Genomic DNA, 15436 nt, shown 5'->3' with positions numbered 1-15436 from the left:
ATGCAAATTATGAGTCAACCACATTGCTTTGGGCCTGTGGAGACAGTGTCAACCAGACCGAGGAAGAATGACAGATCTGTCCCCAGCGCTCAAAGGATTCAGTAAAGCAGATAGGCTTTTATGACAATTGTTGATAGGCTTATCAATTTTTAAATCCCTCTAACATAGACTAGGAGTAAGTAGTAAGAAGGGGAGAGACTTTCTGATCAGCCATGCCATGGAAGAAAGGTTGAAGCCTCTACCATCTCTATCCCTAGCGCTGGAGAACAGCTTGCTTACGCACCATGGCATCACTATCAATCCCTGCTGGAACGTGCCCAAAGGGAGTGGCTTGGAGGAGGAATAGATTGGATTGGCAATGAGATCTCTTTGGTTAAATATCCTCCTGCAATTTACTCTTCAAAGTCCTCACTTAAAGAGTGGTCACTTTGGGAAAGTAGTAAAATCCTGGAAATTAAATACGATTTTATAAAAAGCGGTTCCAACAGAGGGAAGACAAGCTCATGCTTTTAGGCATGTTGTGTTAAGAATGGCCCTTGATCACAGTAGGTGTTCATATCAGCAGAATTGGCGAGAGAGGAGCCTTGTACACCCTAAGGTCTCAGCCTTGAAAGCAGAACAGAGAATGCCCACAGATTCCAGTAGGCAGCATAAGGGAAAGGCCAAGGATATTCAAGAATGAAATATAAACAGTGTTTGAATTCATGATCTTTAGGTATGTCAAGGTTGATGATTTTGTGTATGAATTGGATAGAAATGAAACAGAACTGGGCAGAGTACAAGTTAAAGCTCTGTTTAGTCAGTCTAGGACGAGATGTCTCTGAGGTTGTTTAAATTAACGAAGAGCTAACTTGCATAATTTAGTTTTCCTGTGGTCTTTGTAGGAGATTAACCACGGCAGCAGGAATTTGCAGAACCATTCTGATCACTTCCAGGAAATGCACGTAAAGAAATTGGTCATAAGATCAAAATCATGATTAAACTAAACAGAGTCGGTAGCTGTCTAGTGCAGCAATACCTCAAATGTAAGATTCTCGCTGTGGTATTCAAACCACTCCATCATATCAACCATGTTCGTTGTGTAATCTCCTCCATCACTGCAAACCTCTTACAAGTCTACAATCTTCCATTCCTAGTCTGTTTGAGCCACCAACTCCATTCTTTAAACTGTTACTGGCCATAGCCATTAGTCTCTGTCTAGAATTCCCTTTCAGTCCCTCACTTCTCCTTTTGAAGATGATATTTGAAGATGACTCTTTGGATAAGCTGATATCACTGTGCTAATATCTCCTTGGATGTCAAATTTTATCTGATAGTGGCTCCATGAGTGTCTTGGGCTATTTTACTAGTGAAAGGCACCATCTCTAAGTGTAATATATAGTATTAATCAGAATTTAGTGTTGCAAATGTGCAAGCACGTGACTATGCAACAAGGAAATGCTGTGATACTGCGGATCACAGTGAAAGATGTGCATAAATATATATATCAAAAGGAGCTGATTTGTTTTCCTGTATAATGGAGGACATGTGTTTGACTTGTGTTCTCATTCTTTTCCAGTCAGTGTAATTTGTGTTTCAAAATGACATTTTGCTTTCCACTTCATTCTTGGCAGGAGTGGGTGGGGGAACATTGCTTAAAGGAGCCTGAGAGACTATGTACAGATAAGGATCTAATACTCGACCCAGTACTCTCAAACAAACAGGCACGGCAACTTCTGCAGCTTATCTGTTATCCACATGGCCTTAAAGAATGTGTGGAAGGAGACAATCCTCAGCGTCAGCACATCAAGCACATCCTTCAGGTATTAGGAGTGAAGATGTTGTATGTAGCTTACCTCTGGGTTTACCTTTATTTTTAATGAACTTGTTCAGATCACAATGTGCAACATAAATGGACATTAAGGGAAAAATAGAATTGTGCATTTAATAATTCTGCAAATTAGACATTAAGACTGTGCTAAATCAATGTATAGAGGGGCATGGATAGGGCAAATAGGCAAAGTCTTTTCCCTGAGGTTTGGGGCGGGGTGGGTCCAACAGCAGAGGGGCATAGGTTTAAGGTGAGAGGGGAAAGATTTAAAAGGGACCTAAGGGCAACTTTTTTAACGCAGTGGGTGGTGTGTGTACAGATGTGATGCCAGAAGAAGTGGCGGAGGCTGATACAGTGAGAGCATTTAAAAGTCATCTGGATGGGTATATGAATAGGAAGCGTTTAAAGGGATAATGGGAGCTGCAGATGCTGGAGAATCCAAGGTAACAAAGTATGGAGCTGGATGAACACAGCAGGCCAAGCAGCATCTTAGGAGCACAAAAGCTGACGTTGAAGGGTCTCGGCACGAAACGTCAGCTTTTGTGCTCCTATGATGCTGCTTGGCCTGCTGTGTTCATCCAGCTCCACACTTTGGTATCCAGGGTTTAGAGGGATATGGGCCAAATGCTGGCAAATGGGACTAGATTAATTTAGGGTATCTGGTCAGCATGGATAAGCTGGACCAAAGGGTCTGTTTCCATGCTGTACAGATCTATGACGCTATGAGTCATTTGCTATAGTCTCATCAAAGAAAATGATGAGGATATAAATAAAATGCAATTTTGGTTGATTTGGTTGACCTGGGTCCATGCAACTTAGACTGAAGGAGAGGAATGCCGCTGGTTTTCCTATAGGATATGATGTAGAATATCAATCTAATTTGTTGGGCAGTTCAAAAAGCAGATAATTCTCCATTCAGGGTTAATATTTTTCCCTCGACCAGTGCATCAGATGTTCATTAATGTTTGCTTGTGGAAACGCTGTGTCTGCCTGTCAAGCACTCATCGAACAATTTTGTTTTATGTAATGTGCTTCTTCACCTTTTTTGGGTGTTTTGCTAAGGTGCTAAACAAACAAAGTTCTTCAAAATGAGGTTGTTATATCTGGAATTATTCCAGATAATTATATTGCATATTTTTAATGTACATACTTGGGAAAATTAAACATTATTTTTGCCAACAAAACCAGAACGGGTTATGTTATTCCAAGATTCATATAGTCTGCCAGGGCCATAAAACAGTATGTCCTTGATATTGTAAACCTGTTGGGACAAATATTTTACAGAAGCAATCACATCTGAACAAAACACAATTTGTTGCAAAGTTTCCTCAATGATTTAACACTCCCGCTTATCATGGAAGGATCATTGGAGCTGGTTACGACCCCATGAGAATGATTAGCTCAGTATAAACGAAAACTAAAGTTTGGCAGCCCTGAGTTGGATTACATGACCTAGCGTGGTTAGCAAGTTTCAGTTTCCGCAATGTTCGAGGGTAGTGTAAACATGTGTAACACCTTAACCGAATGAAGAGATGAATGATGGATTTGCTTTGATCCCCTGCTTTTGCTTGGTTTTTAGAATTTGGACCAGTGGACTCTGAGACAGTCATGGTTAGAGCTCCAGCTCATGATCAAACAATGCATGAAGGAACCTGTGAGTATAAAGCACAGACTGTGACATTTATTGCACCACATTTGCCCCGTACTGGTGAGCAAATAAATCATGCCTTGTTGTTTGATTGACACTTAGTGTTTTAAAGGTTTCATCAGGGGACAAAGAAAAGCTTGCTCTGTTGGGAGAGTCTAGGACAAGGGAGTATAATTGTATATCAGTTGGATATTAATTTTAGCTAACATGTCTAAAAGGGACTTGTTGAATTGTATGCAATGTTGGCTCCATAAATATACGCTTTGAAGTGATTGAAGACTAGGCTGCAGTATTCTGTCCTCACTACATGGCTGTGGCAATGAGTAGGTTCAGTTAGCAGAAGGTAGGAGTCTTCAGCCCCCAATGACAGGTACAAATGTGGACCACTCTCACAAAAAGGGTTACGCGTAACAGATGCAGCACAGACTAGAAACAAGTACAGATATTTTTCCTATAACAAGTTACTTGCGTTCTTGTGTGACCCCGCGCTATAGAAAATCAACGTAGAAAATGGCGTTATAGGGAAATTGCTACAGAAAATCGCTATATCTGTACAGCAGAAAGTTTGCATTATCCAAACATCATCCACTATTTATCAATCACGTTACAGCCAATCTATGTTAATGAAGCGTGTGTTATGGCAGAAATACCTGTAGCTAGAACATGTCAGCAAGTAACTCATATTGACATGAAACGTGCAGCATTTTTTAATATATTGTAGATCATAATGGACTGTATAGTTATTAGGAGTATTTGAAATTGTTAATTTTTTTTTGTCTTTGCAAAGTAACATATAAATATGCTGGCTACTGGTAGTTTCTGATGGGAGAAAGGGGAATAAATAAGAGTTGAGATAGTAGGAACTGCTGATGCTGGAGACTCCGAGATAACAAGGTGTAGAGCTGGATGAACACAGCAGGCCAAGCGGCATCAAAAGAGCAGGAAGGCTAATGTTTCGGGTCTGGACCCTTCTTTTTCTGAAAAGGGTCCAGACCCGAAACATCAGCCTTCCTGCTCCTCTGATGCTACTTGGCCTGCTGTGTTCATCCAGCTCTACACCTTGTTATCTTAAATAAGCTTTGGGTTTATTTGCACAGTTAAATACATTTGGCTGTGCCAGGCTTTGGAAATATGGAACATTTTATTCCCCACAAAAGCCATCCATTGCATATTGACATAAAGCTGAAATGTACAATCTATTAGGGTCACAGTTGTGATCCATATTGTTTCTAAGGTTTGTGCTTCCAATTGTGTGTTTCGCTTTTGACTGAAGATCTTTCTGCCAGGGCCCAGCATCAGTTGCTGAGATGAATTCATTGTTGGAGAATATCGCTAAGGCCACCATTGAGGTCTTCCAACAATCTGCTGAGCTGAACAGCAGTGTTGTGGCAGCTGGAATTGGGCTGTTTAACCCGAACAATAACTGCAACAATGGAAGTAGTAACCCAAGGCAGAATGGCAAAAAGACGTTCCTAAGGTAAGGCAAAGCTTTGTCTGCACAGCGCCTGGTAGATAATGGAATGATAGAAGGCTACTGATAGATTTTGAGAACCTGATGATTAGTCTGTTAGAAATGGTGACATAGCAAGACAAAACTAGGTATAACTATGATAATAACAGAGAGTTAGAGATTTTTCACAGGAATCAGTTAGCTCAGTTGGCTGGATTGCTGGCTTTCAATGCAGAATTCTTAGGGATCAAAAGGTATGGAGAGAAAGCAGGAACTGAGTTGGATGAGCACTGACAAGAATACTGAAAGGCAGAGAAGGCTCAAAGGGCCAAATGGCTTACTCTTGTTCCTATTCCCTACATTTCTATGTAAACTCTTGCTGTTTGTTTTGAAGCAGTGCTGGATGTTCACCCTGACCAGGATTTTCAGTCTCAGCCAATGCCTTATTGATGCTGATCAACTTGATGCATGTATCTAAGCTTTCGCTTCATGTCACAATGCAACAGCTTTAGTTAAGAGAAACCTGCAATGAAATCTTTAGTAATAATAGTCGCTTTTACGTTGCAGGTCATCAGACAGAACTGTTTCAAGGCATTTACATTTAGATCATAACATTGATGGGTCCCCAAGGGCTTGACTCAGGTAGTGAATAATTATGTAAAGTATTGAACCATTCTGTGGCAGGTGTGCCCTGTGAATATTTTATATAATTGTAAACCAGCTACTAAGTAACCTTCATGAAACCATTGGGTATTTGTCAAGTCGCTGATATAAATGCAGATGCCTTGAAACAGCTCAGTCCGGTGAACTGCAATGTAAAAGTAGCTATCATTACTCTAAGATAACAAGGTGTGGAACCAGCAGGCCAAGCAGCATCAGTGGAGCAGGAAAGCTGACGTTTCAGGTCTGGACCTTTCTTCAAATCTGACTGTAGCGAGCCTGCTCTGGTATAGAATTCAGCACAATTTTCCACAGTGCCCAGAAAACCACTGTGAAGCGGCAAAGCATTGCCAGACGCAACTTTGAGGTTAATTTGCAAACTTAATTTTGGGGTCTGCTATTCCCACTCGTTGAGGTCTCTGGTTGCTTTGGAACAGTTGGAATAAAGATGATGCATTTTGAAATTTGTCTTAACTGAAGCTGTTGTATTAGATTTAGTGCAGTTAATATTATCACTGTGCCTAGGTACAATGAAAAGTGGATAATATCACAACGTTTGGGCGCCATTGAACGTGTTAAGTATGTGCAGCAAGTTGCTCAGCAACTATAAAGTGAAAAGTCAGGTTAAATTTGGATTGATAATGCACCTTCATTCTGTTGTGAATGCTACCTCTTTTTAGATGCTGGAAAACCTGGCATGTATTTGCAGAATGCTTCTGTTTGTTTCAATTTCTTTCTTCCTACATGCTTCCCCAGCCCCATCAATCATTTTCTACTAGCCTCTGGTACAGAATAAACTGTCACTTTCCAGTTGGACACTTTGTCACCCAAAGGCCACAATTCTCAAAGAGTTAAAATAGACTGTTTGGGTGACTTGAGTGACGTTTAAATAGGTTTGTAATAAACAAGATCATTGCCTGGAAGTGCTCCAATGGCCATTTGATGGTTTTCTCTGTGTGCGTGTGTGTGTGTGTGCGTGTGTCTCTGTGTGCATGTGTGTGCACTTGTGTGTGCCTGTGCATGCGTGCGTGCATCTGTGTGTGTGTGTCTCTGTGCGTATGTGTGTGCACGTGTGTGTGTGTGTGTGTGTGGCTTTTATTCAGCTGTTCAGAGAGGAAAGGAGTCTGGCTAGTGGCACCGTTGATCGCAAAACTGCCCACATCCGTCCAGGGCCGAGTACTTAAGGCAGCAGGAGAGGAGCTCGAGAAAGGTCAACACTTGGGGTCATCGTCTAAAAAGGAAAGAGACAGGCAGAAGCAGAAAAGGTGAGACCATTATCATAAAGAATGAAATGAAAATAACCAGAGCAGAGGGTAAGTTATTCTTCTTGTGGCAACTTTTTCTTTCTTTGTTTGTTCACGGGATATGGGTGGCCGGGCAGCATTTATAGCCCAGAGGACAGCTAAGAGTCAGTCACATTGCTGTGTGTCTGCAGTCACATGTGGGCCAGACCACTTAAGGACAGCAGTTTCCTTCCCTAAAGGACATTAGTGAGCCAGATGGGGTATTCCGACAATCGACAATGGAGTCACCGTCATCATTAAACTCTTAATTCCAGATTTTTTTTAAAAATTCAGATTCCTCCATCTGTGATGGTGGGATTCAACCCTGGATGGCCGGAGTCTCCGGATTAACAGTCCAGTGATAATACCATTGCCTCCCCAGATATACGATGTTTATAATAAAATTGTTCAGTTTTAGTAGAAAACACAAAGATCGTCTACGTTATTCCTCAGACTCCATTAGTGACCACAGAAGAGCATTGACACAAAGTTTCAGCTGCTTAACTGGGTGTCAGCCCAAGTTCCACTGTGGAGAGTGGTCATTGTGACCAGGAAACATTTTAAAAGCATTGACAAAATCTTTATCCCTTGTTGAAATAGCTCCAGTAAGCAGCCAGATGCAAGAGACAGGGAGATAGTGCTTCTGGCAATTCTCACTTGTATCATAGGATAGGTAAACAAAGCAGAATAAATCACGAATTTATTTAGTTTTGTTTGAATGTTCTAAGACTGCTTAAACAAATTTAATGAAGGGTAAATACGGTGTTCACCATATCAGTGAGAGAGTTCCCACAGTTTGAGTCCAAGACAATAGTGGCTTAAGGGAACAAGATTAGAGAAGTGAGATCTACATCTGCTGAAATGTGGGGGCCAGGCTATATAGAGTCATAGAACAGCACAGAGAAAGGACCTTCAGCCCATTGAGTCTGCCAGTCAAAAACAAAACCCTAACTATTCTGAATAAAAACCAAAAGCACTGCAGATGCTGTAAATCAGGAGCAAAAACAAAAGTTGCTGGGAAAGCTCAGCAGGTCTGACACGTCTGTGGAGGAGAAAACAGAGTTAACATTTTGGGTCCGGTGATCCTTCCACAGAACTGGTTCTGCGGAAGGGCCACTGGACCTGAAACGTTATCTGTTTTCTCCTCCACAGATGCTGCCAGACCTGCTGAGCTTTCCCAGCAACTTTTGTTTTTGCTCCTAACTGTTCTGATCCTGTTTTCTCACTCGTAGCCCTTGCACACCTTGGCACATGAGTGTACATCTAACTACTAAAATATTTCTGCCTCTACCATCATTTCAGCAGTGAGTTCTAGATTCATACCACCCTCTTAATGAAAAAAAAACTTTTCCTCATATTCCCTTCTAAATCTCCTGCCCGTTACCTTAAACTTGTGCCCAGTCATTGATCTCGTCATCAATGGGAAAAGTTCCTTCCTGTATACCTTATCTGTGCATCTCAATCATGACCCCTCCCTTAGCCTTCTCTGCTCCATGGAAGACAACCCCAGTCTGTCCAAACTCTCCAGGCTAGGCAACATCCTGGTAAATCTCCTCTGCACTCTCTCCATTTTCCCCTGATTTGCCCATTTGACCAGCCTGTCTATATAATTCTTGAACCTAAGACCATCCTCCTCCAAACTTACCACCTCACTAATTGTCATATCAACCCTTTCAAAAAAATTGTTTTACAAAAACAAAAATGAAAACAAATCTTTTAAATTGCTAGAGATAACAAGGTGTGGAGCTGGATGAACAGACCAGGCCAGGCAGCATCAGAGAAGCAGGAAAGCTGACGTTTCGGGCCTAGACCCTTCTTCAGAAAATGAAATTGCTTTTAAATTGCTTCTGGATGTTGAGAATTTCTTCATAGTGATGATGATGTAGGTTAGCAACACACAGGAAATGGCTCATTGTTTTATAAATAACACCACTTGTCTTTTGCTGTTCATGTTGTAATCCACTGCCCTGCCCTATTTCTGAATCAGCTCTTGATTGTTTGTAGTGCTTTAATTTCGGAATGAATGACAGTTCCGCACATGGGACGCTGCACTAAGGCATTACCATCCCTGAACATCGAAAATAGCTACTTAGCGTTCTGTTGAAGTTTCAGTTTACTTCCTTTTGTGAGTCAGGGCAAGCTGAATTTTCCTATCTAGCTCATGGATCTGACATGGTCTTAAACCCAGATTGTGATCCTGGAATCGGCTGTGACAAGAATGCAGACATAAGCTTCCTGGAGGTAGCTGATGATGAAGCCACCCCCAACAGTCCCAATAATTAGGTTTAGCACAACTCATAGGACCAGCAGGCTCACTCATGGTGTTGGGGGTATGGTGCAGAAACAAAAACTCTGGTAACACCATGCGGGAGCCTTCAGCGGCAGATAGAGCTATGTTAACGGAGGCCTCAGTCTTCATGGACTGACTGCGTTATCAGCTCTTCCTCATGGAGACCTGATCAGTCTAATTTACTGCTGCCTGGCTTATAAAAGGCTTCACGGGTGTTGTACCATGGACTTTCTGCTCTGTATTGCTGGGCTGTTGGCGGAGGGAGGGGGTGTCTGTGTACCATTGGGAAAACTAGTAAAGTTGCTGTTCAATTCTGCAAGGGTGGCTACTTGTCTTAATGGTTGCCTGTGCCTACCAAACAAATGGCCATCGCTTCTGGGTGCGCTCGTGTGTCAGAGAATCATCCCAATGTGAACTGATCTGTGGGTTGGGAAAGATGCATGTTTCTCAGCACTGGTGTTTCATTTTGCTGAGTCTTCGTATGACGGGTAGGGAAATTGTATTCAAATTGCTGACAAGGTTCAGGTTGGTTTCCGCCCATATCCTGCTGTCCATCAGTGTTACAGTTCTTGAATATTAATAAAAAGAGAGGCAAGTTACTGAAGCTGTTTGCTTTACTCTCACCAGGACAAATGCAAGAATGCCAAAATTCAAGTGATCACAACAATGTGTACTGAAGGAGCTATCAAAGTATTCAGCAACAAATCTCTCTTTCCAGCTATCTTTGTAACATGATAAACCTCTTTCTGTTGTTTCCACTTCCACAGCATGTCACTGTTGAGTCAACAGCCATTCCTGTCATTGGTCCTGACCTGCTTAAAAGGACAGGATGAGCAGAGAGAAGGCCTGCTGACCTCCTTACAAAACCAGATCAACCAGGTAGGCAAACGGGAGGCTGGAGAGGAACAGCAAGCCAGGCAGTTTCTGGAGACGGAGAAGTCAACATTCCGGGTGATTGCCTGCTTTGAGAAAAGAGAACCAGCATTATGCATATTTTAGTACAGCATGGTTGTTGTTGGCGAAAATAGTCTTGACAGTTCATGGATGGAAATCTGTTTTAATGCGACACCTTGTCGAATTGACTTTTGATTTGATCATTGAGTTGCAAACACCTTAAACTCAAAGCAGAGTGCCTATCAGGTTGCTGATGCAAGATGCATTATAGCAAGTTGCTTATAGAAGGAGGAAATCGTTGGAATTTGACCATTTTTAAAAATTGAACATGCAGTTTTTATTGTTAATCTAGACCATGCTACAGCAAGTCTAGTCAGCCTCTGTGGCAGTTGACTATAAGCCTGGTGGTCTGAGAGAATCTGGGGATGAAGCCCTTTAAAGGGAAGGACTCATGGTGCAGTGGTATTGTGCTTGCCTCTGAACCACGAGACTTGGGTTCAAGTCCCACCTGCTGTAGAGGTTTGTGACAACAGCTTAATTAGGAAATGCCTGTAGTGAGGTGCAAGCTGAGGAGTTCCTGTGATTGCAAGCAGAAGCAGGGTTTCCACTGCCCCAAACTCTGGACCGGAAGGTTCAAGTCCCACCTTCCAAGGAGATGTGTTATAACATGGCCAAACAGTTTTATTAAAGTATGAAGCTGTTGGTGCCATGTATTAGTGGCTTTAATAGGCTACCTCATGGAATGACCTGAATTTGAATTGAAATGGTACTTTTAGGTTTTTGTGGCTCAAGTCCGACCTGCAGCTGACACGTGTCAGAACTTATCTGAGCAGGTCGATTTTTTTCTCACAAAAATAGACACATGAAAGGCAGCAAGGTTTTAAGGGATAGTAGGAACTGCAGCTGCTGGAGTTTCCGAGATAACAATGTGTGGAGCTGGATGAACACAGCAGGCCAAGCAGCATCATAGGAGCAGGAAGGCTGACGTTTTGGGCCTAGACCCCCCATCAGAAATGGGGGAGGGGAAGGGGGTTCTGAAATAAATAGGGAGAGAGTGGGAGGTGGATAGAAGATGGATAAAGGAAAAGGTAGGTGGAGAGGAGACAAACAGGCCAAAGAGGCAGGGATGGAGCCAGTAAAGGTGAGTGTAGGTGGAGAGGTAAGGAGGTGATAGGTCAGTCCAGAAAGAACGGACAGGTCAAGGGTGCGGGATGAGGTTAGTAGGAAGGAGATGGCTCTGGGGCTTGAGGTGGGAGGAAGGACAGGTTACGGAGTGGGGGATGAGCTGGGCTGGTTTTGGGATGCAGTGGGGTAAGGGGAGATTTTGAAGCTTGTGAAGTCCACATTGATACCATCGGGCTGCAGGGTTCCCAAGCGGAATATGAGAGGCTGTTGCTACAACCTTCGGGTGGTATCGTTGTGGCACATGCAGGAGCTCTTCTGACAGATTGATAATATCCCTACCTCTGGGCCAAGAAGTCTGGATACAAATCTTACATTCCCCAAATTGTGTCATTTTGTTTAAAGTTAATTTAGGGGATGTCAGTGTCGTTGGCTGGGCCAGCATTTATTTCCTGGCCCTAATTGCCCTTAAAAAAAAAAGTGATAGTGAGCTGTCTTCTTGAATACCTGTGGTCCATTTAGTGCACATTGAGCCACGGTGCTGGAGTGTTGGTTAAAAGTAACTAACGCATTACACCTATCTAATATTCTAATTTAAATATAGAAACTGAAAAACTCAGTAGGTTAGGTAACATCTGATCTCAAAGCCATGTGAATAGGGTCACAGGCCTGAAGCACTAGCTCTGTCCCTAATAAAAGCCAAAAGATGCTGTAAATCAGGAACAAAAACAGAGGTTGCTGGAAAAGTTCAGCAGGTCTGGCAACATCCGTGAAGCAAACATCAGAGTTATTGTTTTGGGCTCAGTGGCCCTTCCTCAGAAACGCATTCTGAGGAAGGGTTACGGGACCTGAAACTCTACACAGATGCTATGTAAACTGCCAACTGTTTTCCACCACAGCAATGTGATAATAAATACTGGTCAGCCAGTGATCCCGTGCATGAATAAAACAAAAAGTTCTATTCCTGTTTCAAATTGTCAACATCAAACATATCATACCTCCCAACATCTACTTGCTATTTAACTGGAGAGTCTTTTAAAACCACCAGAATTGATAAATGTTTTGATGTAAAGGTGCTTTGGGTATAGAAAACGACTCCCACGCACTTCAAAGAGATATGAGAAAAATTGGATACCGAACAAAAACACATATTATGACCTTTGAACAAAGGACTGGTCAAAAGATTGTGCTCTATCATAGGAAGTAGAGAGGGAGATTAAGAGATTTAAGGAATGTCCTTTTTTTTAAAAAAGAAAGGATCAATGCATCTTGAGAGCATGACTACTGATGAGAGGGGTGAATGGGGAATGGACATGAATTTGAAATGAGTCAAGAGGTATTCATGCGTGGTCTGTTGTAGAAGAAGAGGCTGTGGAGGGAAAGGAGAGGGATAGGCTGAGAGGGGTTTGAAGCCAAGGAGGAAGCATTTAAATCTGATATTCTGCCATGGCAGGATTTGAACCCAGATCCCCACAACATTGTCTGGATTGTCCAGCAACAATATAACTAGGCCGTTGCCTCCTTGAATAAGTGAGATGAGAAATAGATTATGAAAAAGTGAGTGTTGGGACTGAGTTGTTTCAGCAGTCAGGGAATATTTAGACGAGTCAAAAAGAACAGTTGTTTCGGAGATAGTAGGAACTGCAGATGTTGGAGAGTCTGAGATAACAAGGTGTAGAGCTGGATGAACACAGCAGGCCAAGCAGCATCAGGAGAAGAAGGGTCTAGGCCCGAAATGTCAGCTTTCCTGCTCCTCTGATGCTGCTTGGCTGCTGTGTACATCCAGCTCCACACCTTGTTATCCCAAAAAGAACAATATTTGTGAGAGGATGCGGAGCTGGATCTATAACCAAGATGCTGCGATTGTTAAAAGTCTAGATTGCTTTCAGAGAATTGTCAGGATGGACTCAGGCTGAAACAGTATTTCCAGGATGTTGTTAGGCCCCATACCTTTTGCCATATCCAATGCTTTCAGCCATTTCTTTTTATTATCTAGAGTGAATCAAGTTGACTGAAGATTTCATTGATGATGCTGGAAGCCTCAGGAGCATGCTTAGAATGATCTTTTATCTGATGATTCAGGTTGACAATAGTTGCAAATGCTTGTCTTTTGCACTGATATCCTGGGATTCCCTCACACTCCACCCTACCCTGCCACCATGGCGAGGAAGGGGATATTTGTGGGGCCTCCAGCTCTTGTTGTTATTTTAACGTTCCACCACCGTTCGCGACTGGTTTCTCTGACACTCACAAAGCTGTGCAGAATCCAGGACAATGTAGTCTGCTTGATCAGCACCCCATCCACCACCTTCAACATTCACTCCATCCATCACTGACACAAGATGGGAAACCGTGTGTGCCATCTGTGAGAAGCACGGCAGCAACCCATTTGACTCTTTCGTCAGCACCTTCCAACCCTGGGACCTGTGCCTGCTTCCAAACCTGGGATTTGTACCACTGAGAAGGACTCTGCATCAGCTGCATGATTTCTCCCCAGCCCCAAGTTTGAAATATCACTGTAGTTGCATCAAACACCTGGAATCCCCTTCTTAACAACAGTGTAGGAATGCCTGCACCACATGGACTACTGCAGTTTCAAGAAATCAGTTCAGTAGCTCATCCTAGGAATCAATAGCTCATCAGTAGGAATGGGAAACATATGACTTTGCCAGCGACGTTCAAATCTGAACGAAGGATAAAAATGCAGCATCTTGTTAAGAGTATTACAGAAAGGTTGGCGACTGTACTTTACGATCGTGCTTTATTAAAGCATTCACAGGTGACTGTTTTACTGTAACCACCAGGACAGAATTCAGTTGACTGGCTAACAAAGCGTAGAGCTGGATGAACACAGCAGGCCAAGCAGCATCTTAGGAGCACAAAAGCTGACGTTTTGGGCCTAGACCCTTCATCAGAAAGCTCAGTTGGCTGGATGGCTGGTTTGTGATGCAGACTGATGCCAACAGTGTGGGTTTAATTCCCGTAATGGCTGAGGTTACCCTGAAGCATTCTCCTTCTCAAACTCTCCCATTGCCTGAGGCATGGTGACCCTCAGGTTAAACCATCATCAGTTGACTCTGTCTGATGAGAAAGCAGCCCTCTGGTCTGGTAGGACTATGGCGAGTTTGCCTTTTACCTGAACTCGGAGCTATTCCTGTAACAAAATAGAATTGCGTTTTAATCCTTTCTCACAAATATTTTAATGAATGATATACTCCTACCAACAAGGATGGTGGTCAAGTATATGATGTAATAATAACAACAGTTTATATTGTGCGTCTAATCTGGTTAAACATCCCAAAGTGCACAGGATTCGCGTTAAATATGATTTTACATCCAGCCACATACATTTTGATACCACATTGAAAGAACATCAGTCAATGGTCTAGTGGTAAAGATCAGGAGTGCTGAAAAGGCCAGAACGGAATCAACACAGAGATCACGGAAGGTTGCAGGGCTGGAAGAAGTAATTTTCTTTTAGTCTTTTAGCGTTTTCATTTTGACTTTATACATCATCATTGATGCTCTTGACTGTGTGATGGATCAAGTTAAATGAAAATTGTTGTATCTGAACAATTCTGAGCAGAATATCTTAACCAGGGTCAGATCCTGTCAGATTATGAATGTCACTCAGTGAACAAGTAAAGCCCCAGTTCTGAAAATGATGTGAGCAATGACCTTCAAGGTCAACATGCTGTGTTGACTATTGCAGAAAGTGAAATAAACAAGTCAGCTTGTCTGAAGTGGGGAGATAATAGGAACTGCAGATGCTGGAGAATCTGAGAATCTGATGAAGGGTCTAGGCCCGAAATGTCAGCTTTCCTGCTCCTAAGATGCTGCTTGGCCTGCTGTGTTCATCCAGCTCCACACTTTGTTTAAAGTGGGACTAGTTTTTTTTGAAATAGACACTCCTTCATTTTGTTTACATTGGCTGGAAATATGCAAAACAGAAACTACAATCATAAGCGCATTTTCCGTTTCCTACTCCAATGCAGTACATTTTTTTTGTATTCATTCATGGAATTTGGACATTGCTGGCTATGCCATTATTTATCGCCCATCATAGTTGCCGTTGAGAAACTGGTTATGAGCTGCCTTCTTGAACTGCGACAGTCCATTTTGTGTGGGCATAGGTACAATGCTGTTAGAGGGAGAGCGCTAGAATTCTAACCTATTGACACTGAGCGAACAGCAATATATTTCCAAGTCAGGATGGTGAGTGACTTGGAGGGAAGCTTGTAAGTGATGATGTTCCCATGCATCCACAGCCGCTGTGCTT

At 42.5% G+C, this 15436-nt stretch overlaps 1 protein-coding gene across 4 annotated transcripts in view; it reads left to right on the top strand.

Annotated features, from left to right (window-relative positions):
- LOC125457561 (mediator of RNA polymerase II transcription subunit 12-like protein) overlaps nt 1–15436 on the top strand; it is a 568603-nt gene that overhangs the window by 473063 nt on the left and 80104 nt on the right. For all 4 annotated transcript variants that reach the window (XM_048541933.2, XM_048541934.2, XM_048541932.2 and 1 more), the window contains exons 28-32: nt 1614–1802; nt 3390–3464; nt 4745–4935; nt 6672–6833; nt 9909–10020. In XM_048541933.2, the coding sequence (XP_048397890.2) occupies nt 1614–1802; nt 3390–3464; nt 4745–4935; nt 6672–6833; nt 9909–10020 (729 nt within the window). The remainder of the gene's footprint in view (nt 1–1613; nt 1803–3389; nt 3465–4744; nt 4936–6671; nt 6834–9908; nt 10021–15436) is intronic.

This window comes from Stegostoma tigrinum, chromosome 14, assembly GCF_030684315.1.
Source record: "Stegostoma tigrinum isolate sSteTig4 chromosome 14, sSteTig4.hap1, whole genome shotgun sequence".
In the NCBI taxonomy this organism is placed as follows: Eukaryota; Metazoa; Chordata; class Chondrichthyes; order Orectolobiformes; family Stegostomatidae; genus Stegostoma; species Stegostoma tigrinum.
This window is presented reverse-complemented; position numbering and strand designations above follow the sequence as displayed.